The sequence below is a fragment of the Odontesthes bonariensis genome, chromosome 10 (assembly GCF_027942865.1).
Source record: "Odontesthes bonariensis isolate fOdoBon6 chromosome 10, fOdoBon6.hap1, whole genome shotgun sequence".
NCBI classification, from domain to species: Eukaryota; Metazoa; Chordata; class Actinopteri; order Atheriniformes; family Atherinopsidae; genus Odontesthes; species Odontesthes bonariensis.
The window spans coordinates 1,334,989-1,349,363 of NC_134515.1; the positions used below are offsets into that span (position 1 = coordinate 1,334,989).

General features: G+C 41.8%; 1 protein-coding gene across 1 annotated transcript in view; it reads left to right on the top strand.

Annotated features, from left to right (window-relative positions):
- The window catches only part of slc6a8 (solute carrier family 6 member 8), a 58,834-nt gene extending 47,857 nt beyond the window's left edge, over positions 1 to 10,977 (top strand). Inside the window, exons 10-13 of the mRNA XM_075475899.1 lie at positions 871 to 973; positions 3,263 to 3,363; positions 3,446 to 3,616; positions 4,418 to 10,977. Coding sequence (XP_075332014.1) covers positions 871 to 973; positions 3,263 to 3,363; positions 3,446 to 3,616; positions 4,418 to 4,552 — 510 coding nt within the window. The 3' untranslated portion in view covers positions 4,553 to 10,977. The remainder of the gene's footprint in view (positions 1 to 870; positions 974 to 3,262; positions 3,364 to 3,445; positions 3,617 to 4,417) is intronic.
- Positions 10,978 to 14,375: the final 3,398 nt, after the last annotated feature.

Sequence of the window (14,375 nt, forward strand, 5' to 3'; positions counted from 1 at the left end):
ATACCCTATACTACAGACTATACCCTATACGCTAGACTTTACCCTATACTCCACTAAAGAATTGGCAGTAATAGCTTTTAGCTGTAATTGCTAAACGCCGCCTCCTTCTGAACTGAAAATCCAGAACAGCTCCTTCCAGCACACAATGGATCAAAGAGACTGTGTCATTTTTGAAAGTAGTGGAAATTAGATATTCAAGTAGAAAACCCATTTCTTCAGGAAACACTACCCTGATCCGCCCTCTGAGGACATCACCTGCCTCTTCCTAGTTCCTTACGCACTTATTTGCTTCCTAAATTGTCTTTGTTTTCTTTTCTAAATTGTCTTCCCATTTGTCTCGGTACCTGACTTATCGCACTTACTCCAGCACTAGTTCTGCTCTTAGCTGTTTGGTTTTGGAAGGAAATGCACTTATGATTTCTTGTGACCTGAAGTTCTTTTCCCTACCGATGTGGAACACACTGATTGTAAGTCGCTTTGGATAAAAGCGTCTGCAAAATGACCGTAATGTAATGTAATGTAGAAGAAACTTGAGCAAATTTTACAGTAAATGGCAACCATTTATGGACTTTTTTGCGAGAATATAACCCCCCCTCCCTTCTTTCTTCTTTTATTTATTTATTTATTTATTTTTCTTTCTATTATTTATGTAATTGATCTGTTATGTTTATGCGGACAGTTAAATCATCTTAAACAGACTGTCATAAATCCTTTTTCATTGTACAGTCTATTTGGCCCTTTTTTCTGCAATCGTTTGTTCTTTAAACAGAAAAATATGATCTAAATCTAAGGGTGTAAACAAACATGTTTAATGACCACACCATATATGTAAGTGCCTCTGAACAAACACTGAGCCGTTCCTCTCTGCAGGGAGGGATGTACGTCTTCCAGTTGTTCGACTACTACTCGGCCAGCGGGATGACTCTGTTGTGGCAAGCATTCTGGGAATGCATAGTAGTTGCCTGGGTCTACGGTATGTGGAGCACAACACGTGCACGCACACACGTGCACGCTCACACGTGCACGCTCACAAACACACACAGTGTAGGGCTGCATGGCAGCGTGTTGGCGTGCTGCTGTTGTGAGGGATCTTATAGGTGTTGTCATGCGAGTAAAAGTCTGTTTAGTTTCAGTTAAGGTGGAATTAATCTCAAACCGTTTCGTTCAGCTGCACCACAGGAGTGACTCTGATGACGTAACTCAGAAATCAGAGTGAAAACAAACTATTCTGCAGGGAAGTGGGAAACAGGAACAAAAACTTTTATTACTGATCCAGAGTCCCGATTAGCCTCATTTCTTTATGTTTTATATAAAAACAGGAAGCAGCTGCAGAGATTCACTGAAACATGTTCAAACATGAATATAAACACAGAATCTGAGGCAGAACCAGAGTTAGTTCAGTTCTGAGCAAAGGTGGGTAGAGCAGCCAAAAACTGCTCAAGTAAAAGTAAAAAGTATTCATCCGAATAATTACTTGAGTAAGAGTAAAAAAGGTGAAAAAACTACTCAAGTACTGAGTAACTGTTGAGTAACGTCTGATTTATTTGTTAACACAAGCATTCAATCAGACAGACAAACATACTAAATAATCATCTTTAGGCAAATTAGAGTTCATCCAGTTGATAAAATAAATTAATTAATTAATTACAAAATAGCTTAAATTAAAATAATCCAGGTAAATACAAGTACTTCAATAAAAAACAAAAGAGACTTAGGAAATGTTTAAAACATATGTAACCCATATGTAACCTAAAAAACAAACATTCACCTATCCATGGGGGGGAAAACGAGTTTAGGAAACTTAGCGCTACATGTTTCCTCAAGTTAGATGTTGAGTTTCTGCTGAAATGTGCGTTTGTTTTGGTTGACACAGAAGACACATAATGTAGCTGCTGTTTCTCACTCTTTGTAAGGTAAACATGCTTTCAGTATGAGGCCTCGTCTGCGTCTTCATTTCCCACCGTTGGTTCTGACATTTTTCATCTGTTTCTTTCTTTGTTTGCTACGACTGCTAATGCTAAAGCTAACCCGTCCCGCCGCTGAGATCGAGTACGGTCACGTGACCAGACTGCACGGCTGCGTCTGATTGGTGGAACACAGTCAGGTGGTAGAGCCTTTGGCGGAAGTCTCTCTCTCTGTCAGAATAAAACATTAAAATGAGGCGTACGCGGGGGGATAAAAATAATGAGGCGTAGAATACCAAAGAGGTAAGAAGGAAAGTAACCAGCTCATTGTAGCCTAATGTAGCGGAGTAAGAGGACAGCTTCTGCTGCACACATCTACTCAAGGAAAAGTAAAAAGTATAGAGATTTAAAACTACTCCTAGAGGTATAATGTTTACCTAAACTTACTCAAGTAAATGTAGCTCGTTACTACCCACCTCTGGTTCTGAACCCTCTCAGACGAGCTTTCTGTCCTTTCTTTAAGGCGAGACACGGCCGGCAAAAACAGGGATTTCATGCAGTGGTCAGTTTTTAGATTTTGGGCCAGTCTACTCCTTCTATATGTGTTATTTCAAAACATAAATTAAAATGTTTATTTCATCACATTTTGTTTAATCGCGGCAGTATGTTTCGCCCAAATTTACCAAAATGAATTCCCCTATTTAAATCTTTAAATGCCGTTTTCTCAACTTATCAGTTTTTTGTATTTTTCCAGTATCAATATCTCAGCCTATGGAGCACCTACTAACACCAAACTTTCCAGTTATACACTTAGCAGTATTCTGAAGATATTTACAGAAGGATTTGTTGAGAAATCATTCCTGGCCTGATTTATGTGACATTCTAATAAAATAATATGGCGAAAATTGATGTTTTTTAGGCTATGGGCAGCATATTTTGATTTCCTAGGAAATGAAAGCAGATATCCTGAAATCCCTCTGTAATTTTCTTTTCATTTTGTGTGTAAACAAAATGAGAAATAAATTTTGCACCTGGCTTTATCATATGTTCAGATCTATCTTCCGGAAATATATGCAAATGTGCGCATATTTAATGAGAAAATGCCTCATTTGCATAATTAAACATACAAATTTCTAAAACTTGTAATACATTTTTTTTCATACTTGTATAAGTAATCAATTGAGGAAGTTTCATGGTGATATCTATTATTTTAAAATATTACCCTATTCACCTGTAGTGTCCCGCCTTAAGGAGGCTTCAGGAAACTGTGTTATCTTTGCTATAATCAAAGGCCCAGTGTAACACAGTCACGGTGATGAACATCCTGTATTTAATGTCACTGTGCTGCTGACCCGCAGGTGCTGACCGCTTCATGGACGATATCGCTCGTATGATTGGCTACCGGCCGTTCCCCTGGATGAAGTGGTGCTGGTCCTTCATAACTCCGTGTGTCTGCATGGTGAGACCCGGCTCCCAAAGCTTCACATTTTAATTTAAAGTGCACCGACAGTAAAGAGCTGACGTTCCTGCTGCTCCCTCAGAGCATCTTCCTGTTCCACCTGTTCAACTACAAGCCGCTGACCTACAACAACGTGTACGTGTACCCGTGGTGGGGCGAGGTGATCGGCTGGTGTCTGGCCCTGTCCTCCATGCTCTGCATTCCCGTCAGCGTCCTCTACAAGCTCTTCAGAGCCAAAGGAACCTTCAAAGAGGTCAGCCTCCACCGTAAAAGTGTTTCGTCTGTGTTTTCCATCCCAACTTTCCCCGATTTAAGGTGGTATGAAACATGTAGACATGAGTAAGTACAAGCTGATGTTTCCCAGCAGGGAGTTAAGTTACTTTAATAATGAGTTAGGGTTAGGGTAGGGTAGGGTAGGGTAGGGTAGGGTTCTAACCCTAACTAGCTAGGGTTAGGGGTAGGGTAGGGTTCTAACCGTAACTAGCTAGGGTTAGGGTTAGGGTAGAGTTCTAACCCTAACCCTAACCCTTTAAGGTGGTATGAACCATGTAGACATGAGTAAGTACAACCTGATGTTTCCCAGCAGGGAGTTAAGTTACTTTAATAATGAGTTAGGGTTAGGGTAGGGTAGGGTAGGGTAGGGTAGGGTTCTAACCCTAACTAGCTAGGGTTAGGGGTAGGGTAGGGTTCTAACCGTAACTAGCTAGGGTTAGGGGTACGGTAGGGTTCTAACCCTAACTAGCTAGGGTTAGGGGTAGGGTAGGGTTCTAACCCTAACTAGCTAGGGTTAGAGTCAGGGTAGGGTTCTAACCCTAACTAGCTAGGGTTATGGGTAGGGTAGGGTTCTACCCCTAACTAGCTAGGGTTAGGGTTAGGGTAGAGTTCTAACCCTAACCCTAACCATTTAAGGTGGTATGAACCATGTAGTCATGAGTAAGTACAACCTGATGTTTCCCAGCAGGGAGTTAAGTTGCGTTAAGAATGGCGCAGCCGCTTTGTAGATCACATGACCTCACAGCTTCCACCTGCTTATGTTTCTCACCGTGTGTTGCAGCGCTGGGCCCACCTGACCACTCCCGTGTGGGGGGGCCATCACCTGGAGTACATGGCCCCCGACATCAAGTCTCTGAGCCCTCTGTCGCCCAGCACCGACGAAAACAAGGTCATCATCTTCGAAAGCGTCATGTAGGCTGGACTCCATCCGTCCCACCTGCGACAAGATGGCCGACCTTGTACCCCCCCATGTTCCAACCGCCACACGGGCCTCAGAGAAGAGTCTTTTATTGATGGATGAGCCGGCTTCCCTGGTCTGATTGATTGGGTTTATCTTGGGATTAACTGACTGGTGGGTCTCCTTGGATCCGTCGATCGGTTGGTTCAACCACACCAGGCCAAACAAATCTATAAACGACTGAGGCGGCTCCTTCTGGGAGCCGTCTTCTTTCTCCAGATTACGACATGATTTCTGGGTACAACCAGCAGCTTTCTGGATTTATCCTGCTGGTTCTCCTGTTTTAAAGGATGAAATGCGGAATGTAAAAAAATCCCAAACGAAACCCTGACGGGCTTCAGAGGAAAGATTCTCTTTCTCTCTGAGTTTCTCATGTGGGATGAAAGGTAAAGGTGCAATCTTGTCTCTGGTGGGAGACGCAAACACACAAACCTGATAAACAGCCATGACACACACTCGCCTGTAACAAAGGGTTCTGGAGCTCGCTGTGATTGGACGAAGTTGCAGGCCGTGTGCGTCATTGATGTTGATAAAGACAGAGTTGTAGACAGACTGAGCTAAACGTGCCATCGAACTGTCCTGATGACTGTTGGTGAGCACGTTACAGTCCGGAAACATTTCAGTGCGGCTCGTTTCCATCTCCTTCCACAAACTGCTGATCCCACAACCGACTGCTGAGCGTTGCCGCGGTTCCCGGACCGCTGACAATCACGCCAAGTGCTCGATTCACACAAGAAGCCACAGATCCGATGTTAGATAGAAGGTTCCTGTCACAATTCAGTCCCATCTTCCGAGATTGTTTTCCCATTCAAGCCATTTTCCAGAGCTTCCAAACCAAAAGTCCACCTCGGCCCTTCAGCTCCAACGTCTGAAAGCAATAATTTCCTTGGTCAGATGTTTTCTTTCCCTTCTCCTGTAACATTGGGAGTAAGTTCAGTTTTCCAGCTGAACAAACCAATATAAAATGTTTACAAAAGAGTTGAGGAGTGGAAACTGTGGGTCCCCCATCCCGTCCATTGTTAAGAGTTGGAGTAGCCCCACCAAACCCTCACAGAAAACCCTATAAATGGGAACAATCCTAACCCTAAACTCCTTCTATCCAACCGTCTCCCTCCAGGTTCCCCTTTCTGTTCAGAATCAAGCCCAACGGGTCATGCAGCACTTCACCTGTGCATCGAGGGCCATTCCTATGGTCACATGACCCTTTCTGCTGATCATGAAAAGAAAAGGACCCCTGGCCTGCCTACAAAAATGGAACCAGAGGGAGGAACTGTGATTGGTTCTTAGTTGTGTATCATCATCTGACAAAGGAACCGCCGAGTCTTTCCCGATCCCAGAACAGGGCTCCAGGCTGCCAATATCAACCTGCTGGCTCTTCTCTCTGCCTCGTTGCATCAGTGTCAGCGCTGCAGTCCTCCCGCCGAACATCTCGCCCCGAGCCGCTGACCCCAGAATCAGCTCCGAGGTTTCCGTCTGTGTTCAGACTTCAGGAGCAGATCCAAACGGTTCTGTCCGAGTCCTTCAGAGAGCTAACCGTTAGCTAAACGTTGTAGCATTTCCAAACACGTCTATGCAAGAAAGATCCCGGTTCTGTTCAGATGTGACGGCAGAACTTGGGAGGATCACCAGATGTTTTACCTGCTGAGCAGATGATTGAATGTTTTCACTCTCTGAAAGGCTCTCTGAACCCGGCGCCTCTGATTGGCTGCGGCGGCCGGCGGGCCGATGAGCGGCGGAGGACTCAGCGCGCTGCCAAGCGTTGCCTTACGTTGTTGTCTTAACTTTAGAGCCCATACGGTTGACTAGCCAAACCCAGAGCCCGAGGCCAGAGCCCGACAGGACGACTCTGGTTTAAACCCCTCCGGTCAGCGGTCCGTGAGGGGCGTGTCTACAACTCTGTCTCCAGGCAACCACTCCACCATCCTCCCATCACGGGATGAAAACACGCTGATTCGAATGTAAAATACACTCAAACTACATCCATTTGCACATTGTGGAATAATGTCGCTCGCACTTTTTAAGAGGAATCGTGTTTTGTTTTACATTTTGTAAAATGAATCAGAACTTTATTTTGTGGAGGCGTTTATTTTGCTGATAAATACGAAATAACAGATTTATTGAATATCTTTGTGTGTTATCTATATTTGATGCAATATGATGATGATGATGATGATGATGATGATTCTGTGGCTGATTGTTCACGTCCGGCCGGCGAACACGAGCGCCGGGCCGCCCAAAGCGTCCAGCTTCAGGCTACCTCACTCCACTTTCAGACGTTCTGGTTAAACGGCTTCTTATGCAAACCTTTGGTCTGCGGCGGCAAGCAGCAGTGCATCATGGGAGCCTCGCCATGCTCCGTGTTGCAGCTCTAAAGGTTCTCCAGCATCGTCAGCACATTTAACGCTGTAAATAAAGTTTTCTGACGGTGTGAGCTGGTGCTGCAGGCCTCTGAGCGGGTGTGTCCGACCGGCCGGCGTGAACAAGCAGCGAGGGGGCGGGGCTTATGCTCCCGGAGGGGTTTGCTGCGATGCAGTGATGCTGAGGCTTCGTGTGGCCCCGAACACACAACGAAAGGGAATTCTCTCCTCTTTTACTTCTCTGACATGTTGTTCAAAGTGTTTTTAGCTTTAGATCATTTTAGCTTTTTACTGTTTTCCTGGTAAATCGGTGTTTTTCCACCTCGGACCTCCCACGGCTCACATTCTCACCTGAAACAACGTCACGTGATCAGTGTTGTTATCCGCTCAGGCTGCCGTCGTTTAACCTGAAATAACTTCAGAAAAACCGACGGGAATCTGTTTCTCAGCCAATCAGAGGCTCAGATCTGCTCCTCAGATCCTCATTCTGGACTTTTACTTCAGTCGTGCTGAAACATGGCCCAAAAACGCCCTGAATTTGTCTGATTTATGTCAAAATAAATCATAAACATGAAGTTCCTTAGTGAGGAAAACAGATCAAATGTAAATATGATCATCGACGTGTGAAGAAAATAACATTGGAAATCATTTAATCTGAAAATAACTCAGAAATTAAACAGATTTTCTGATTTAATGTAACTTTGTCTTTAACAGGATGTCAGAAAATCCCTTCAAATCAGTCAGAATAAATCTTTTTAATTCCCCCGAACATCTCGTAACTCTGGATAACAAAAGAAGCTTGAGTCTGCACCTTTCATCAGGGAGAATTCAGCTGCTTTTAACGGGACGTTTGGACTAAATTTGGCCTAAATGTCAGGCTGAACATCCAGATGATATTCAAACTGAACGAGGAGCAAAAACTAACTGAAAACTGGAGCTAATCGTGTCCCAAAGTGTTGATCAGACCCTTTTATCAGTGTTTAACTCTTTCTAAGCTTAGCTTCAGATGTAATTCTACTTAAATGTGTTTTTAATGCCGATTGGCTGGTCAGGAGATGATGACCATGACCACAAACTAACCCGCCGCAGTATTTTATAGAGAACTGATCCGACTGACATTTGAAACATAGAATTTTTATTTTTAAAGTGTTTTTTAAGCCTTGGAGGGTCAGAGGGTGGAAAAGATTCAACCCGCAGCCATTTTAAGAAGAAATGAAAATGTGTGTTACCAAAAGCCGATGCTGTTTCACGTCTTTGTGTCTGTGTGCTCTTCTGCCAAAAAACCATGTGCTGACAGTATCTTTCACCCAAAGCTGGGGCTGTACAGGTGTGAGGACGGAAGCAGAAAAAAATCACATTTAATGAACCAAAACTCAACCGAGCAGCTACAACGAGTGTGAAGAAAAAACTGCTGATGGGTCAGAACGAGACAAACTGACGGCTTTAACACCAGTTCACCCACTTTTAGGCTCCAGTTCACCTTTAAAAATGTAATATTTTCTGCATAATACTGGGCAGAAACACGGCTTTTTACGTCCCAAATATCTCCAAACTCCACATCTGACACCTGATTACAGATCAGGATGAATTACTCTGACGTCAGAATGTTTATTATCCTGAAAACTGGCCCAGAACATGTCAGGGTGATGTCACGCCGGACACGTGATTCTGGACGCAAAGTTTTTAACCGTCCGAGCAGAAGTTCTGTCGAACAGAACCGTCGCGTTTACACCTCCAACGGGACCAAAACGCTGCACAGAGAGCAGTTTTTATCGGAAATCTGAGGTTCATTTTCACCTTATTTTACATGTTTATTCATAAAAGCTTTTAATAATAACAAAAAGTTAAAGTAAAAAACTAACTGATACCTTCAATAAACCAATAATTTGAAATTCTCTGTAAAATCTTTGTCTTCCAAGTCCAGTTTTGGTCTCAATTTCCCAGCATTTTCTGACACATCTGTATAACATCTGTATCTGGAAGCTCTAAAACCGTCCTGCAGATAGATCCAGGATGCCAAATGGTTCAAAGCGGGAGTCTGACTGGTCCGTCTGATTGTCCACTGAAGGTTCTGATAACTGGTACCGTCCACAAGCTTCAGTCTGTTGGTTTCCTGTGGTGGAGAAAGCTCTCCTGCTGCTGATCTCAGACTGGTTCATTCAGATATTTGTCATTCTATTTCAAAAAGGTTAAATAAAAACATCCAAATAAACAAAACCACGTCAGTCTGACGGATGTTTTACAGAAGCAGGGGGCGCTCTCCTCCAGGAAAGGTCATCTTGTTTGGGCTGGAAACAGAAGCAGATCAAATAACACCAGACTTTCATTGAGCTAAAACAAATGGATGGAAATTACCGTTAAAAAGCTTCTGAAGACAAAACAAAACGATCCGCCTGCCAGAGACTGTGGCTGTGTTTTTACATTCTGATTTGTGTCACTTCAGTTTGTGTTCGTAGATCACATGCACTGAGCGTTGTTAGCATAAACTGCTATAGTCCTGCTAGCAACGGCCGCTAAAACAGGCAAAGCTAGCGGTTTAGCTAGCTCTGTGGCTTTTCTTTTCTTTTGCCGTCCTCTAGAGCTAAATTCTGTCCAAAAGTTGTTGTAGTATCTTCAATTTGAGAATTGTGTGTCAACCTAATCTCCCACATGGCCTCACAAATTCATTTTTCTGCTGTTGTTTATGTACAATCACTTGAAAGTTAGATACTTGACGGTTGTAGTTATGATTGTGAACCATTAAATCTGATCATATTTAAGCAAATTATATTAGAATTTAACAGATAGTGTGAACGCAGTAGTAGCTAAATCTCCGGAACCATTTCTTTTGATAGAAGATTACATTTAAAGTTATTAAAAAAGTTTATTTTTTGGTTTTTGTTGTACTTTCTCTTTCTGGTTAGGGCCAGGGTTAGGAGAAAAATCTGCCACAAACACATGAATTCAGTCACTGTTAGTAACAAAAGGGGTTTAAAGCGTCCCTGGAGCTGGTGGAGATAAAAAAAAAAAAACAGAGCTAAAACATGGCATTGTGAGGCTAAATCTGAGTGTAGCTCCAAATTAGCTAACAGTTAAAAAAATAAAGATAATTCTTCAGGGCCCAGTTAGCTAAAAGTGCTAAATTCAGACAAGTTACTGGTTCTGTTCAGTAGCTTAAATGTTTCGAGTCAGTTCCAAGACTATTTTCAGTTTTAGCTAGCAGCTTCCTACATTTCCACATTAAGCTAACACGTTAGCAGCAGCTACTTTAGAAGGTTTTCACTCATCAGACGTTATAATTTGTGCCTGTTTTGCTGCCATAAAGCGCATCTGAACACTCAAGACTAGAAAAAAACATTTAAATATTCAATGCTAAAGCCACTTCCTGAAGATTTTATTACCTGTAACAAAGAACTGAACAACTCGGCTCCCTGAAAAACTCAGAAATGAACTCTCATTAACAGGTTAATTAAACCTTTGGCCACATCTTAATGTTTTTCACCAAAATGTTTCCATAGTTCTCAGGAAGATCTCAGGAAATCCCATAGAAGACACGATTTTTCTAATTGGACATCAATATCTCAAAGACACCTTTTATTTTGGTAACTTTTCGTCCATTCACTTCCTGTTGAGGCTTCCACACAAGTGTCACCGACACATTGTCCTATCTGGTCCCTCTGGTGCTGAAAGAAAGACTTTTCCAGCTCAGTTCTGCTTTATTTCCAGCCCAAACGCAGCCACACAGCAGCCCCGTTCATCCCAGCATCTGCCATTTTGTTGTCACTGTGTCAGTGACTTCTTGTAAACAGCGGTCTTCCATTTTAGACATTTTAGACGACTGATTAAGTAGCTGAATTAATCAATCCGTAGCTGTGATAGTGATGAAATTTCAGGGCTTGATGGTAACAAGTCACCAGCCAAAAATCTTGCCGAGTCATTGATGAAAGCGTTGGCTTTGAGCCCTGATGATGTGTTTCATTGATGTCTCCATGCTGTAAGTCTCTGTGTTCACTGTGCTCATTCACCAATAAACCAACAGCAACAAAACTATTGTCATGACAAACAGCTGATCTTTCTCTGTGGTTACTGGACTGTTGGGGGGGGGGGGGGGGGGGGGTATGTTTGGTTCTTCATTAACTCTTTAAAAGCTCACTTTAGGAAAATCACAGACCTAAACCTAACTTCGCCTTCATTTTTAAGATCGTATTACGGAGCCTTGAACGTTTTATTTGGATGAAAGGAACCGTGTTCTCTCCTTGGTCTCATGCGTGTTCGTGGAGATATTTTGGACAGGCTGAACATTGATGCCCCAATGAGGTCCTTCATCAGCACCAATCCGGAACCAAGGCTGTGTTCCAAACAGCATACTTCTCCTACTACTCCTACTAACTTTCTGAGTTAGTATGCCAGTTTGAGTAAGTGAGAAGTTCCCGGATGCATACTAGATTCTCTGAAATGTTGGGTATGCATCATGAGGTTACTACTCATACTCAAACTACCCAAGATGCAACGTAACGTGACGTCGCCGATCGTCATTTCCTGTCAAAACGGCAGTTTCAAGCTAGCTACAACGAGGGTAGGTTCACTTCCTGTTTTCAAAACAAAAGCACCAATTGTATGGTAATGGCTTTCCCTATGATAAAAGGCAATGGGTATTTTATTTTGTGAAAATAACCGGAAGTGCGTTAGCTCACTGCGGCTAGCTTTAGTAGCGCCTAATTCGTGGGAACAAAATTGTAAACAGCCGGTATTTTGTCAGGTTTTCAACACGTTGGGGATCTAAACGACTACTTTCTCACCTGAAAATTTTTCAAATGTTGCTAAAGTTTACAGAGTTTAGAGCTTAAGAGAAATCAGCTTCAGGCCGGCTGATTTCGGCTCGGGCAGGAGCGCAATGCATTGTGGGGAAACATATGCAGTTCCCGGATACTAGTATGCATCCGGGAACTTAAAAAAGTTAAAGTTAGTATGAGTAGTAGGAGTAGTAGGAGAAGTATGCGGTTTCGAACACAGCCCAAGTCACAGTGACTTGAGTCCCCATCTCTGGTAAGATGAGACCCTCTGACCATCGGTGGAGAAGCTCAACCAGGGTCCACCTGGCAGGTGACTCCACCTTCAGTAGGAACCGGTCCTGACATTCGGCCTCACCTCTTGGTTCAGGAACCGAAAGGAGAAGCAGAAGCTCAGCAGGATGATAAAAACTGGTAGTAAGATGGTTGGAGGCCTGTCAGCCCCTCAGAGCCTTCATGCACACTCAGCCAGAATGCTGCCGAGTATTTCCCTGCAGGCAGTGAGAACTGAAAATAAACCGGACCCCCCCTCCCTCTGCCATGCCTCCCCCACCAAACCTGTGTGAATCCCTCAGCGTTCAGTGCAATGTTTCATGACCTTTTTCCACTTTTGCAGATTTAAATGTCCAAACTGTCGCTTAATAATTCATGTTTAACGTAACTTTGTTTTTTTAACGTACATAAAAAGTAATCTTTTAACCTTGTAGCACCCAAGCATATGAATAATCATTGAAAAAAATCATTTTGGCTGTTCTTGCATCTTTTTGGGTGGGAATAAACCAATATTTTTGGAAGTTTTGGAATTGGGCTATTTTTGATCATTTTAGGCAATGTTGCATATTTGCAGCTGTGGGCTTTCCTGATTAATTTAGTTCACAAAACCAAGTCATTCTCTGCAGATCGTTTGGCAAAAAAGGTGTAAGTGAAAGTTCAGCAGTAACTGCTGCTACCACAATAAAATGTATATAATAAACCTTTATGGAACATTCTTAATACAAAGTGCGGAACGCAGCCATCATAAACTTTCCATTCAACAACAAATCAAACAGATTTCACAGATCTTTGTTGTGAAAAAGTGAAGCACATATAAAATGCAAAAAATGTCATGTAAATAAAAATGTAATGTAAATAAAAAATGTAAATAAATAAAAAGCTTGTTGCATATCTGCAACTGTGGGTGATATAAGGTTAAAAGTGCTTTATGAATTCAATTCAATTCAATTTATTTTTATTTATATACCGCCAAATACAACAAATGTCATCTCAAGGCACCAATTGGAATTCAATTAATTGTAATCATAATTATTTATGAAATAATCCAATTCGTTCATATAGAGCCAATTGAAAAACAGTTTCCTAGCTAAGGACACCAACAGATTGCACTGAAACTTGAATAAAACACTGAATAAAACTGAGTTTCTGTCTCAGATGAGAGTTTAACAGAGAAAAACTTGTGAAGGCGGGGTCGCAGCCTGATCTGTGAGGCAGCTGCAGACTGAAATACTGGAAGCTTAAAAGGTTCCCGGCTGGAGTCCTGCTCCTGTCGGCGGGTTCAGACGCGAGGCGCTCGGGTCGGCTGTGAAAGCTGAGCTGGTGAGATGCTGCAGAGGCTCAGCAGAGCGGCTCCAACCGGTTCCTAATGCCAGCAGCTGCCTTTTAAAGAAAAAGACGAGGAGCCGGGGGTGAAGATGGGACGCTAAGTTTAGCCCCATGAGGGAAGACACGCAGAAAACTTTCACCATGTTCTACGACTCATCTGTTAAATTATCATTTTTATTTCTGCAGTCCTTTGAAATCTGATAATTAAATGATTTGGTCTGAGTTCATCTGACAAAACACTGAAGATAACCGAAGGTGCTGTTTGTATAAAGTTTTATTCAAACATGAAATAATATCTGCTGTATTAAAATCTGATCCCTTTCAGATAACTGTCATGTGAACAACATGTATGTATGTATGTATGTATGAATGTATGTATGTATGTATGAATGTATGTATGTATGTATGTATGTATGTATGTATGTATGAATGTATGAATGTATGTATGTATGTATGAATGTATGAATGAATGTATGTATGTATGTATGTATGAATGTATGAATGTATGTATGAATGTATGTATGTATGTATGTATGTATGTATGTATGTATGTATGTATGAATGTATGTATGAATGTATGTATGTATGAATGTATGTATGTATGTATGAATGTATGAATGTATGTATGAATGTATGTATGTATGTATGTATGTATGTATGTATGTATGTATGTATGTATGTATGTATGTATGAATGTATGTATGAATGTATGTATGTATGTATGTATGTATGTATGTATGAATGTATGAATGTATGTATGTATGTATGAATGTATGTATGTATGTATGAATGTATGAATGTATGTATGTATGTATGAATGTATGTATGTATGTATGTATGTATGTATGTATGTATGAATGTATGTATGTATGTATGTATGTATGTATGTATGAATGTATGTATGTATGTATGTATGTATGAATGTATGTATGTATGAATGTATGAATGTATGTATGAATGTATGTATGTATGTATGTATGTATGTATGTATGTATGTATGTATGAATGTATGTATGAATGTATGTATGTATGTATGTATGTATGTATGAATGTATG